This window comes from Mobula birostris, chromosome X (genome assembly GCF_030028105.1).
Source record: "Mobula birostris isolate sMobBir1 chromosome X, sMobBir1.hap1, whole genome shotgun sequence".
Classification (NCBI taxonomy): Eukaryota; Metazoa; Chordata; class Chondrichthyes; order Myliobatiformes; family Myliobatidae; genus Mobula; species Mobula birostris.
This window is the reverse complement of record NC_092402.1, coordinates 76,948,706-76,962,543: the sequence shown is the minus strand read 5'-3', so window position 1 is coordinate 76,962,543 and position 13,838 is coordinate 76,948,706. Positions and strand designations below refer to the sequence as shown.

General features: G+C 40.4%; 1 protein-coding gene across 2 annotated transcripts in view; it reads left to right on the top strand.

Annotated features, from left to right (window-relative positions):
* Positions 1 to 13,193, top strand: part of LOC140191537 (vesicle-fusing ATPase) — a 292,320-nt gene extending 279,127 nt beyond the window's left edge. The window contains exons 20-21 of one of the 2 annotated variants that reach the window (XM_072248989.1): positions 10,702 to 10,757; positions 10,972 to 13,193. In XM_072248989.1, the coding sequence (XP_072105090.1) occupies positions 10,702 to 10,757; positions 10,972 to 11,002 (87 nt within the window). In that variant the 3' untranslated portion in view covers positions 11,003 to 13,193. Of the gene's footprint in view, positions 1 to 9,190; positions 9,350 to 10,701; positions 10,758 to 10,971 lie in introns of those variants that run through there. The other variant, XM_072248987.1, reaches the window with a different exon arrangement.
* The last annotated feature ends 645 nt before the right edge of the window (positions 13,194 to 13,838 follow it).

Genomic DNA, 13,838 nt, shown 5'->3' with positions numbered 1-13,838 from the left:
TTTTTTCATAGTGGAAATGTGTTTACTTTTATATAGTGACTATTCCTTTGTAAATTTAGAATTAACTATGTGGTTTTAATGAAAGAAGCCAACTTCCTACAGAGCTCTTCAGATTCATTTTCCGTCTGGTTAAGTCTTAAGATTAAGTTGCTTGCCCAATATGTCCCTAGGCACTCAACTGGTTATTTAGTTCAGAGGTTCCTAATCTTTTATCTTGTTTCACCTACTTCTATGAATTTTGTTCTCAAAGAAATATTTCGGTGGAAACTGTATAGAGCCTCACCCAACTGGCTGTTCTTTTTAATACTTTTATTTTGTGTGGGCAAACTCACCATTGGATGACATCCCAACCAAGCCCACTTTTGTCCTCTACAGGCATCCACGGATGTCGTTTGTGGTGGTTGCTGAAATGTAGGGGAGTGAAAAGTTATTTTAGCCAACATTCCTCCCTATGAAGCAGGGTACTATTTCTGTTTCTTGGGATCCAACTTGCCACCACAGCTGAGATAAACTAATATAATCATATCTGTTGTGGCCTCTAAAGATGCAGTTTGTTTAGTATGAGCATCATTTCCTGTACATAAGCTGTTTTTGTATAATTTCCTGCAGAGGTTAATTTTGATTGAATTGCCCATGGTGCAGAAAGATAGCCATCTCCATCCTCTTTATTTGCCCTTGAAACAGCAATATATTTTCACAAGTAAGATCTCATTAAAGGTCCTGAAGAAAGCTTCTGCCCTGGATGATATTTAAGAAGGTGTTTAACCCACTGCATAGCTTTGTGTATATACACACACCATTGGACCAACAGAGTGTTCCTATTGACACTCGGCATAAGTTGGATGCCACTGTACAGATCATTGTAGGTGGAAATATATTTAACCTTAAACTGCAGATTTAGTAGTATTTGCCACTCTTGGACAATGTATATTGAAAAGAAATTTGCAAACTACAGTGTGCAATGCTAGTAGTATAAATCACAAATTCAAAATTTAAATTCCATTTAAATTATGTTTTTTACAAATTGTGTTTGATGTCCTCTGAGAAAACTTTATTTCCAATAGAACACCTTCTGGTGAGCCCTTTATATACCAGTGGTAGAGTGAACAAGATCTATTTTTCTACTGCAAAAATGATCATGATCTCATGAAAATAAGTAGTAGAGCATACTTAAATATCAATTGCTTAGACGTTAGAGCTGTGGAATGTTTTCCACTCAATTCACCTTTGCCAGACCCTTGTAGGAACATGTGATTGAAAATTTGTTTTTAAAACGTTCAGGGCAAAAATGATGTTTTAAGGTGTGTATGTGAACCGTATAAGTTACCTAATTCAAAGTTGAGCTTGTTGGACAAAACATGTAATTTTAAAAAAACGAGTGCACTTTGTTATGGTTTGTTTTAGGAACAAAATCATAGTATGCATTTTTATAGAGAGACACTGTCATTTGATGCCTGTGACCATCAACTGCAGGAATTTATTATCCCTGCATCCACCATTCAAGCCCTGTAAGAATATTGTACATTTCAGTTGGATCACCTTTCATTCTTCCAACGTCTAGTTACAGGTCAATGGTTCAATTTAATATCAGAGAATGTATACAGTATACAACCTGAAATTCTTACTCTTCACAGATATTCATGAAGCAAAAAAAACTGCTTAGTCTGTTCTTGTTGAACAAACTGCCATTCCAGACATCAGAGTGGTGCGTGTTCAATGTACCTCTTTCAGAAGCATGAATTAGTTACCAGACCTTTAAGTAATATTTCATGTTTGCTCCCATTGGAGTCCCAAAAAGTTGCACCTTTACATTTGAGCTTGAATCCTATTGTAGTAAAGCCTGACATGCTACTTGCCGTCCTAATTGCTTACTGCATCTGCATATTAATTTTGAGATTCTGTACACTAATGTCTTTCAATTTCTCACATGTAAAGAACAATTTTATTTTTACCATAAGACAAAGGAGCAGAAGTCGGCCATTCGGCCCATTGAGTCTGCTCCGCCATTTTATCATGAGCTGATCCATTCTCCCATTTAGTCCCACTCCCCCACCTTCTCACCATAACCTTTGATGCCCTGGCTACTCAGACACCTATCAATCTCTGCCTTAAATACACCCAATGACTTGGCCTCCACTGTTGCCCATAGCAACAAATTCCATAGATTCACCACCCTCTGACTAAAAAAATTTCTTCGCATTTCTGTTCTGAATGGGCGCCCTTCAATCCTTAAGTCATGCCCTCTCGTACAAGACTCCCCCATCATGGGAAACAACTTTGCCACATCCACTCTGTCCATGCCTTTCAACACTCGAAATGTTTCTATAAGGTCTCCCCTCATTCTTCTAAACTCCAAGGAATACAGTCCAAGAGCGGACAAACGTTCCTCATATGTTAACCCTCTCATTCCCGGAATCATTCTAGTGAATCTTCTCTGTACCCTCTCCAACGTCAGCACATCCTTTCTTAAATAAGGAGACCAAAACTGCCCACAGTACTCCAAGTGAGGTCTCACCAGCGCCTTATAGAGCCTCAACATCACATCCCTGCTCCTATACTCTATTCCTATAGAAATGAATGCCAACATTGCATTCGCCTTCTTCACTACCGACTCAACCTGGAGGTTAACCTTAAGAGTATCCTGTACAAGGACTCCCAAGTCCCATTGCATCTCAGAACTTTGAATTCTCTCCCCATTTAAATAATAGTCTGCCCGTTTATTACTTCTGCCAAAGTGCATAACCATACACTTTCCAACATTGTACTTCATTTGCCACTTCTTTGCCCATTCTTCCAATCTATCCAAGTCTCTCTGCAGACTCTCTGTTTCCTCAGCACTACCGGCCCCTCCACCTATCTTCGTATCGTCAGCAAACAAAGCCATCTATTCCATAATCCAAATCGTTGATGTACAATGTAAAAAGAAGCGGCCCCAACACGGACCCCAGTAGAACACCACTGGTAACCGGCAGCCAACCAGAATAGGATCCCTTTATTCCCACTGTCTGTTTCCTGCCAATCAGCCAACGCTCTATCCACGTATGTAACTTTCTCTTAATTCCATGGGCTCGTATCTTGTTAAGTAGCCTCATGTGTGGCACCTTGTCAAAGGCCTTCTGAAAATCCAAATATACAACATCCACTGCATCTCCCTTGTCTAGCCTACTGGTAATTTCCTCAAAAAATTGTAATAGGTTTGTCAGGCAGGATTTTCCTTTAAGGAATCCATGCTGAGTTCTGCCTATCTTGTCATATGTCTCCAGGTACTCCGTAACCTCATCCTTGACAATTGACTGCAACAACTTCCCAACCACCGATGTCAAGCTAACAAGTCTATAATTTCCTTTTTGCATCCTTGCCTCCTTCTTAAATAGCGGAGTGACATTTGCAATCTTCCAGTCCTCCGGAACCATGCCAGAATCTATCGACTTTTGAAAGATCATCGCTAATGCCCCTGCAATCTCCACAGCTACTTCCTTCAGAACACGAGTGTGCATTCCATCTGGTCCGGGAGATTTATCTACCTTTAGACTATTCAGCTTCCTGAGTACTTTCTCTGTCGTAATTGTGACTGCGCACACTTCTCTTCCCTGCCACCCTTGAGTGTCCAGTATACTGCTGATGTCTTCCTCAGTGAAGACTGATGCAAAATACTCGTTCAGTTCCTCTGCCATCTCCTTATCTCCCATTACAATTTCTCCAGCATCATTTTCTATCGGTCCTGTATCTATTCTCACCTGTTTTTTACTCTTTATATACTTGAAAAAGCTTTTAGTATCCTCTTTGATATTATTTGCTAGCTTCCTTTCATAGTTCATCTTTTCCCTCTTAATGACCTTCTTAGTTTCCTTTTGTAAGCTTTTAAAAATTTCCCAATCCTCCGTCTTCCCACTAATTTTTGCTTCTTTGTATGCCCTCTCCTTTGCTTTAACTTTTGGCTTTGACTTCTCTTGTCAACCACGGTTGCATCCTTTTTCCATTCGAAAATTTCTTCTTTTTTGGAATATACCTGTCTTGCACCTTCCTCACTTCTCGCTTAAACTCCAGCCACTTCTGCTCTGCTGTCCTTCCTGCTAGTGTCTCTTTCCAGTCAACTTTGGCCAGTTCCTCTCTCATGCCACTGTAATTTCCTTTAGTCCACTGGAATACCAACACATCGGATTTCGGCTTATCTTTTTCAAATGTCACAGTGAACTCAATCATGTTGTGATCACTGCCTCCTAAGGGTTCCTTCACCTCAATCTCTCTAATCACCTCTGGTTCATTACACAATACCCAATCCAGTACAGCTGATCCCCTAGTGGGCTCAACAACAAGCTGTTCTAAAAAGCCATCTCGCAGACATTCTACACATTCTCTCTCTTGAGATCCAGTGCCGACCTGATTTTCCCAATCCACTTGCATGTTAAAATTCCCCACAATTATCATAACACTGCCCTTCTGACAAGCCTTTTCTATTTCCTGTTGTAATTTGTAGTCCACATCCCTGCAGCTGTTTGGAGGCCTATAAATAACTGCCATCAGGGTCCTTTTACCCCTGCGATTTCTTAGCTCAACCCGTAAAGATTCTGCACCTTCCGATCCTATATCACCTCTTTCTAATGATTTAATATCATTTCTTACCAATAAAGCCACGCCCCCCCCTCTGCCTACCTTCCTATCCTTCCGACACACCGTGTATCCTTTGACATTCAGCTCCCAGAGACATGCATCCTTTAGCCACATCTCAGTGATGGCCACAATATCATACCTGCCAAAGTGGGTGACCTATTATTCTTCCATAGTATCATTCATAGTCCATGCCTTTGCTCATTTACTTGTCACTAACTCTGGAAGTGTCTACATTCCTCTGCACAGCATGCTGCCATCCAGCTTTGTATCATCAGCTGACTTGTATATGTTGCATTTGGTTCACTCATCCAAATCAATGATTACAAACAGCTCAGACTCCAGCACTGATACATGTCATAGGCTCACAAGCTGAAAATGACTGGTTTATTCTGAGTCTGTTTTCTATCTCTTAACTGGTCTTTAATCTACACATGTATCTTGCCCTCAATTCTTTGTGTTCTAATTTTGTTTAATAACCTCCTCTGCTGCAACTTATCAGAAGCCTTCCGGACATCCAGATACACCGCATCCACTGCTTCTCCCATGTGTTCTGATAGTAACCGTAAAGAAACTCAGATTTATCAAGCATAATTTCCCTTTTTTTAATCAGAATCATGTTATTGGCAGTATGTCAAACATACCCGAATTGATTGTGGTTCGATGCCAAGCATAAAACACAGGGTAAATATCAACAGGACAAGGAAAGCAGAAAGACCATTAAACGGATGCTGTGCAGGAATAGTTATGCTATTACACCTGAGTGAGTTTTTTTCTGAGAAGCTGGATAGCTACAGAAAAGAGGCTTCAGAGATTACATAAAAGACTATAACACCAAAAGATATTGGAGCAGAATTAGGCCATTGGAGCAAGAATGAGCCCTGTTCTGTACTCCCTTTTCACCTGTGACTGCATTCCTTTACGTGGTTCTAACTCCATAATCAAGTTCACAGACGACACCACGGTGGTTGGCCTGATCAGAGGGGATGACGAGACGGCCTACAGGGATGAGGTTCAGCACCTGGCCGCATGGGGTGTCGACAACAATCTGGCCCTTAACACCCAGAAGACCAAGGAGATCATTGTGGACTTCAGGCATGCTAGGAGCCACACTCACGTCCCCATCTACATCAACGGAGCTGTAGTGGAGCGTGTATCAAGCTTCAAGTTCCGTGGTGTCCACATTTCAAAGAATCTCACCTGGTCCCTGAACTCCTCCATCCTGATGAAAAAGGCGCAACAGCGCCTTTATTTCTTGCGGAGCATCAATAAAGCTCACCTCTGTCCCAGGATACTGACAGACTTTTACGGCTGTACCATTGGCAGCATACTCACCAACTGCATCTCAGTGTGGTATGGCAATTGTCCCGTATCGGACCGCAAAGCACGCCAGCGTGTGGTGAAAACTGCCCAGTGGATTATCGGCACCCAATTGCCCACCATTGAGAACATCTACCATAAACGCTGCCCGGGCAGGGCGAAAAGCATTATCAAGGATGTATCTCACCCTAACCATGGACTTTTTACTCTCCTCCCGTCCGGTAGGCACTACAGGAGCCTCCGCTCCCGCACCAGCAGGCACAGGAAGAGCTTCTTCCCTGAGGCTGTGACCCTGCTGAACCTCTCATCACAGCGCTAAGCACTATTGCATCCGTATTGTACTGTCTCAGTACTTTTATATTTGTGTGCTGTAGCACTTTTTATTTGCAGTTATTTTGTAAATAACACTATTCTTTGCGTTTCTGGTCAGATTTTAAATGCATTTCATTGGCTCTGTATCTGTACTCGGCACAATAACAGTGAAGCTGAATCGAATCTAATCATTTGGCCCATCAAGTTTGCTCCACCATTTCATCTTGGCTGATCCAATTTTCTTATCAGCCACAATCTTCCACCTTCCCCCGTATCCCTTCATGCCCTGACCAGTCAAGAATTTTTCAACCTCTGCCTTAAACATACATAAAGACTTGGCCTCCACAGCTGCATGTGTCAAAGAATTCCACAGATTCACCACTCTCTGGCTAAAGAAATTCCTCCTCATCTCTGTTTTAAAAGGATGCCCCTCTATTCTGAGGCTGTGTCCTCTAGTCCTAGACTCTCTCATCATAGGAAACATCCTCTCCACATCTACTCTATCGAGGCCTTTTACCATTCGATAGGTTTCAATGAGTTCACCCCTCATTCTTAATTCCAGTAAATACAGGTTGTTGTAGTTGCTACGGTAACACTTACTGAGGGTCATGAGAGAGTAGAATGAGGTGCCAGCATATGTGGTCCATGCAAACTCTATTTCAATGTTTAACAGAAGTTTGGATTGGTACATGGATAGTAGGGGTATGGTGGGCTATGGTCACAGTGCAGGTTGTTGGGAGTAGGCAGTTTAAATGATCTTGGCATGGACTAGATGGGCCGAATGGCCTATTTCTGTGCTGTACTTCTCTATGACTCTATATATTAAAAGGAAGGATTGAAATTTTAAGCAAAGTTATAGATCATTGTTTTTTTTCAGTTTCTTCCTCCTAGTCTGACCTGATGATGGCAAAATACTAGTTCTTGAACAATTTGAACTTGATGGAGAACCACCACTGTTAGTAATTCACACACGTTCGGACCTTGACATTGTTGCACTGCAGCCATCTTAGGGACTTTAGGCTGCAGGTGTTTTGTTCTACTTATTCGTGATGGCCATATGGAAAGGCGTATGGTTTCCGACACAGTTGTCTATTGCCACCGGAATTTCAGGCCACTTTAATAGCTAGTAGCTTGAAAGTACAATAATAAGCAGATGACATCCATGTATGTTCTTTCTCAAATGTTGTGCTGTTACACCCTCCTCTTATTCCTTCTCAGTAATGAGAGTTTGATGGGGCATTGTTCCCATTGCCATCAGTTGCCATCTTGTAAATTTGTTTATTAATCTGAAAGCAAAGCCCAGGTAAAAACAGAGCAGTTTATATCTTGACCATTATCCTTTGCCACCTTTCCACTGATGCACCTTCCAGCAGGGGAGTTGTCTGGAATCGGACATGAGTCATTGTCACATAGTGCAGACACGGCCCATGTGCCCAAGCCTGCATCAGTCACATCAAGCATCTGTTTATATTAATTCCATTTTCCTCCTCTACACAGTTCCAGCAGCTCCTCACAGATTCTACACTACCATAGAAAAACAACATTTTTGAATGACTGATTAGCCTACCAAGCATAATTGTGTGGGATCTGGGAGGAAAGCCATGTTGTCACAGGCAGAATGTGCATACTCCATGCAGACAGCAGCAGACGTCAGTGTTAATCTCAGTTTATGACAATGAAAGGCCTGTAAGGAAAGTGTGACGCAGTGATGCAGCCAGCAGATCTGCTACCTCACAACAGCTGTGATCCATGTTCAACACTGTTTGTGTGGAGTGTGCACATTCTCCCTATGATAACGTAGTTTTCCAAGGTGATGTGCAGCACCTTGTGGAATTTTCCATTTGTGACATCAGCGCTGAAAAAAAAAGATTTTGGAGGTTTTCAGATTTTAGTTACGGGGTACTCAACCTGTATTTCTGGTCAACTGAGATGATGTCCTCATATCTAAAACGGGGTTTGAACTCCAGCTTTACAACTCAAAGGCAAGCATGCTCTGACACAACCCAGAGCTGATGTCCATAGATCACACGCAGCAGAACATGCAGCACTGCCTCGCTTCTCACAAAACTCACATCCAAAACATTCTCCACACCACAGTACTGTTGCTGAGTAGAGGAAAACTTTTCCATGGAAGTCAAAATCAGAGGGGCAAAAAGTTGCAGATGCCGTAAATTTGTAATAAAGAGAGGAGGGTGCAGGAAATGTATCACAGAATAAAGTAGAGTGGAATTATTTGGTCTGTCTTGATTTTGGATACCCTCTATTCTACATTTTGTGATTCCCATCACTATGTCTCTGACTACAAACCCATTTCAAATGTAATCATTGTATGTATTCATGTGTCTCATACAACTACAAGAGTCTAAAGAGTGAACATCTTGTAAACAAGGTTCCAAAAAAAAGGCCATACTCCCATGCCAGATCCCAGTAGAAATAACGCAAAAGAATCTATTCTGGCTACAAACAGCTCTTAGCTACTGTGGTCCGTACTTTCAGTTTTGTGATAGTGCCATATTTATTCTAAATTGACCCTTACCAGTTTTAAACAAAACCTGTCTTGTCATCTTCACCTATCTTGAAATAGTCATTATATTGCCCATAACATTTGTAGAGTATATTTTTATTTTATGGATATCCTTGAGCATATTTGCAAGCAGTCCCTACGTCTCAAAACCCAACATTTCATCAAGGTTTAACATCTCCTCGAGACTCAGTTCTGCATTACTGAGAACTGTCCTGTGGTTTGCTATCTATTGGCCTCATTCATTGATCTAGTGTGGAAGGTGATAACTTTGTCATAAGAAGAGAAATAGCTGGAAATATTTCCGCAGCAGTGGGGGGAGAGAGAGAGAGGTGAGATTTCTGCGCACTGCAGGCAGTTCTGAGAAGTGACTTCACATATGTAATGAGCAGAAGTTAATGAAAAATTATCTCAATTGTGTATCATCAGCGTCGGAGTGAACACATGCCGCTTAACAGTATGCTGATCATGAAACAAGCAAAGGTCTATCATGATGAACTGAAAATTGAAAGTAATTGTGAATATTCAGCAGGCTGGTTTTCCAGAAATTGAAGAAAAGGAGTGGCATTAACTTTTTAAAGATACATGGTAATAAAGCGTCTCCTGATCACGAAACAGCAGAGAAATTTATTGATAAGTTTGCCAAGATCATTACTGATGAAAATCTAAAACCCTGAACACTGTCATGTGTGATGAACAAGTGTAAGACAAAGACTGCTTACCGGTAGCACGCAAATTCAGAGTCAGAAATGATGATGATCCCAAACTATCTCATTATATATTCCTAAATCTGAAGCATTTTGGAAAAGGGGTACTCAGCCTGTATAAGCTTCATTGACACCAGAAACTGCAGATGCTAGATTCTGGTGTAGCAAACAATCTGCTGGAAGAACTCAGTATCTGCAGAAAGAAAGAAGTGACAGCAGTTCCTTTTCTCTTACAGATGCTGCTTGACTCGCTGAGTTTTATTTTATTTATTTAGAGATACAGCACACAACAGGCCCTTCCAGCCCAATGAGCCACTCCGCCCAGCACCCCACCTACTTAACCCTAGCCTTAATCACAGAACAATTTACAATGCAACGCACACAAAACGCTGGAGGCGCTCAGCACATCAAGCAGCACCTATGAAAATGAGTAAACAGTTGACATTTCGGGCTGAGATTCATCAGGATTGAAAAGAAAGGGGGAAGATGCCAGAATAAAAAGTGGGGGAGAGGAGAATGAGGCTAACTGGAAGGTGGTAGTGAAGCCAGGTGAGTAGGAAAGGTCAAGGCTGGAGAAGAAGGAATATGATGAGAGAGGAGAATGGGCCATAGGAGGATGGGGACCCAGGGGAAGTAAGAGGCAGGTGAGAAGAAGTAAAAGGTCAAAGTAGGAAATCGAGGAAGTGGGGTGTGGGGGAATTTGTTTACCAGAAAGGGAAATTTAGATTGGAGAGCAATTTACAATGACCAATTAGCCTACTAATCAGTTCTTCTTTGGATTTGTGGGAGGAAACGGAGCACCCAGAGGAAACCCACACGCTTGCGGGGAGGATGTGCAGACTGCGCAAGAAGTGAACTCTGAACTCTGCTGTCGTAGCATTGCACTAACCACTATGCTACCGTGGTGCTCCTTCAGCAGATTCTTTATTGCTACAAGCTTTGTCCTTTGTCAGGGTTATAAAATTCATTCTTCAGGCATATGTTCCATCCTTTCCCCAGGAATTGTATGTGGCTGAATCAAACTGCTCAAAACCTTGATCGGTTGCCCATTATATGACTGCGCCATTATTAACTCATAAGTTACTGTACTTCAAAAATACTCTGATTATGAAGCACTTTGAGATGTGATCAGGGCTTTATTTAAAATGTAGGTTCTTGATTTTCTTTAGCTTGACTACATCCACAGAGTAGTCTTGTTTATAATACATTATTTTAAACTTGATTATGTTTCAGATGGAACCTGAGCATCGTGTTAACAAGTTTCTGTCACTCCTGAAAGAAGAAGGAAGGTTAGTGACATCATTTTTTTCCAGTCTCACCCCATTTTTACACTAATTTCCATCCATTATAAGAAGCAGGAGTTTTGAATTTGTTGATGTAAAATGGAGAACTGCTCAAGAAAATATTTAAATAATTGATTCAGAATTAGCAAGCGTGGCAACGTGAAACTACTCCATCTGTACAATATTTCTCAGTACAATTTACCTTGGTTGTATTTTCCAGTGATCCTCATCGCCGTGACCATTGGGAATAAAACAGGAAAGGCCATCTGGTCAACACTGTGATTTACATCCAATGAAGAAGCACCAATTTAATCAGTCAACTAAGAAAAAAGGAATCTTCAGTCTAAAACCCTTAGCATTTTGCATGCTCTCTGCAAAGAAACTTCTCTTACATGTCTTAAATTAAAATTATATATATATAACAGAGACATCAGCGTTCTTGGTTTTATTGCTTCTAGTACTGGAAATGCACCAGGTGTTTTTGAAGGTATTTTCATGTTTTGCTATCAAGATCAGTGTCCCTCTGCACTGCAGGTCATTAGAGTCTTCAGAGTGAACGTTAATTTTGTTAAATTTTGCACATGCGAATTGATCAACATAGTAGAAAAGATGAAGCCAGTAATATTGCTTTGGGTAATTTGCAATATGTTCAATTGGTTCTGTACATGGGTGACAGCAATACATTGCTGTATGGGGATTGGGAGAAAAGAAAACTCTTCTACCAGGGATTTGTGTGCAATTTCAATCCCAGAAATCAGATTTTTCGATAGTTGTGCACCTTATCTCAGCACTTCATTTGATTCTTACGGGGTGAATTTACTTTGGGTGAAATTTGTGTTAAATGTCAGAGGTTTGAGTTTTCTGTAACTGAAATTCCAGAGCTAGTGTCAATCTTTAATCTTTGTATGTTCTTAACGTGTCTGGAATATTGATTGGGAATCCAATGAACCCCTATTTTCCCTTCCCAAAATTTGCGTACCCTCTTGATTTAAGTATTGCAAGCATAGTGTTTATAAATTGATGGATCTTTGACGTTTGATGTAGAATATAAATTTTGACAAAACTTAAATGTTCAAATATAGATCTCTGCTTTGTTGCATATGCATTTTTTGTAGTTCTAAGATTGCAATAAATTGTGACCTAATCCTGTTTGGGGCCAACTGTGAAAAGTTTTATGTACCTGAGCCTTCTCCGTTGCTCCACTCTTCATTCTGCAGCTGTGAGAATTTGGTGCAGTTCTCAATCCTGAAAGGAGATTCTATTTATCAGCCATGTATCACGCAGCCTAGGTAGATAGGGCAGGTCACTGCAAATAGAACTTGCAACTATTTGAAGACTGGAGATGTTGAGTAAACTGAAAAAATTGTATTTTATTTCTGGTTTCCTGAGGATTGCCAAGGCCATGTGTTGGGAAAAGAGGCCTCATTGCTTGGTTTAGGTAATCATTACATTTACATTTTTGGTCCCAGAAATATTTTTGCTAACTATCTTTTTTTTTGCTAAACTTCTTCTGAAACAAAACTTGAATAATAATGAAGATCTTGAACGAATGCACCTTGACATTGCTCCTGTTAAAGTGAATAACCTAATCAGCCTGACACTGTAAAACTGGTATCCAACCAGGTTTGGTGTGTATTTCCACCTACATCCAAGCACTTCAGAATGTTGCGATGGCATTAGGCTGTGCAAAAAGTCATTCGTTCCAATCACCAATGATGACCCTGATGCAAATATTACTGTGAAAAATAATCCTGATCCACTATTGGTGAATAATGCTTTGGAGATTGGGTGGTGAACTTGTTGGAAGTACTGTCACTTTGTCCTTGCTCTTTATTTTCTTATAATCTGGGGTCTGTCATTATGTAATGCTGCAGAATTTACATAGGTTAATTAATTTAGTCAAATTTTGATGTGTAACAATGATGTAAGCGTGTCACCATAATCCATTGCGAGCAAAATCCTCTGTGGGCCAGAACTTTTGGCAAAACATTTCCCAGTATTCTTGTTTTCAAACAATTGAAATTCTTGTCCATTTAGCAAATTTGGGAAACCAATAATGGAATCTTCAGACTGAAACCTTGAATGCAGATGTCTGCTGGTAAATGTTTTGACGTCTTGTTTGGAAAATGCAGCTTGCCTTCTTGATTGTATTTATTTCTGTGCTGTTTACAATATTTAAGTATTTAAAAAAACAAAGATTATAAAAAGGCTTTCCTGTGATAGCTTTCCGTTGTTGGGGTAAAATGTTTGTGTAAGTTAATGGCCATTATTTGATGATGATGCCCAGGTAGTCTCATAGATCTATGCTCATCTAATGTCCCAAGTTGTAATGAATTCTGTTCTACTGTGATGTAAATCTTTTTACAGTGAAAATGTGCTGTAATTCCAAGCTGTTAAATACATGTAGAGTTGAATGCAGCTGTGATGCAATAAATATTCGAATGACAGACTTAGTTGACTACCTTCTGTCTGAAGTGTCACCGAAGTCACGAACAAACCCATACAAGAATTCTGACTGCCACACATGATGAAGCATCTATTGGCCTTGGGATTGTACAGTGTGGATTAACCAAAATGGTACCTGGACTCAAAAGGTTAGAAAAATTACATAAACTAGGATTGCAGTTTGAAATTTGGAAGATTAAGGAATACTTTGACTGAAGGTATTACGTTAACTAACTTTGCAAGACAATTCAGTAGCCAACTCCAGAAGGTATTCTGGAGTGTGTTGGTCTGCCTTTTTCCTCTGATATGAGAAGTCATAAATTACAAGGGTCAATTTAAAAATTAGAACCCTACCTAGTGGAAGGAAAGTTGGGCCACAGTTCTTCACATAGCATGTGAATCTGAAATCTATTGGCAATCTGTGACCTTTTAACCTAGTGAAAATCATGTGCTTTGGTAGAGATGGTGCAGAAAAGGACACAGACTGCCTAAGGTATTGTTTGTCAAAAAAACTTTAAGTGCTAAAAGTGTTGGGACTTGCATTTATTGAACACATCTTGTGTGTTTATACTCTATTAATTTATGAAAGTTGGAAGGGCATTCAGAGCTTACAAATGGAGATGCAGAATAAAATCTTGACCA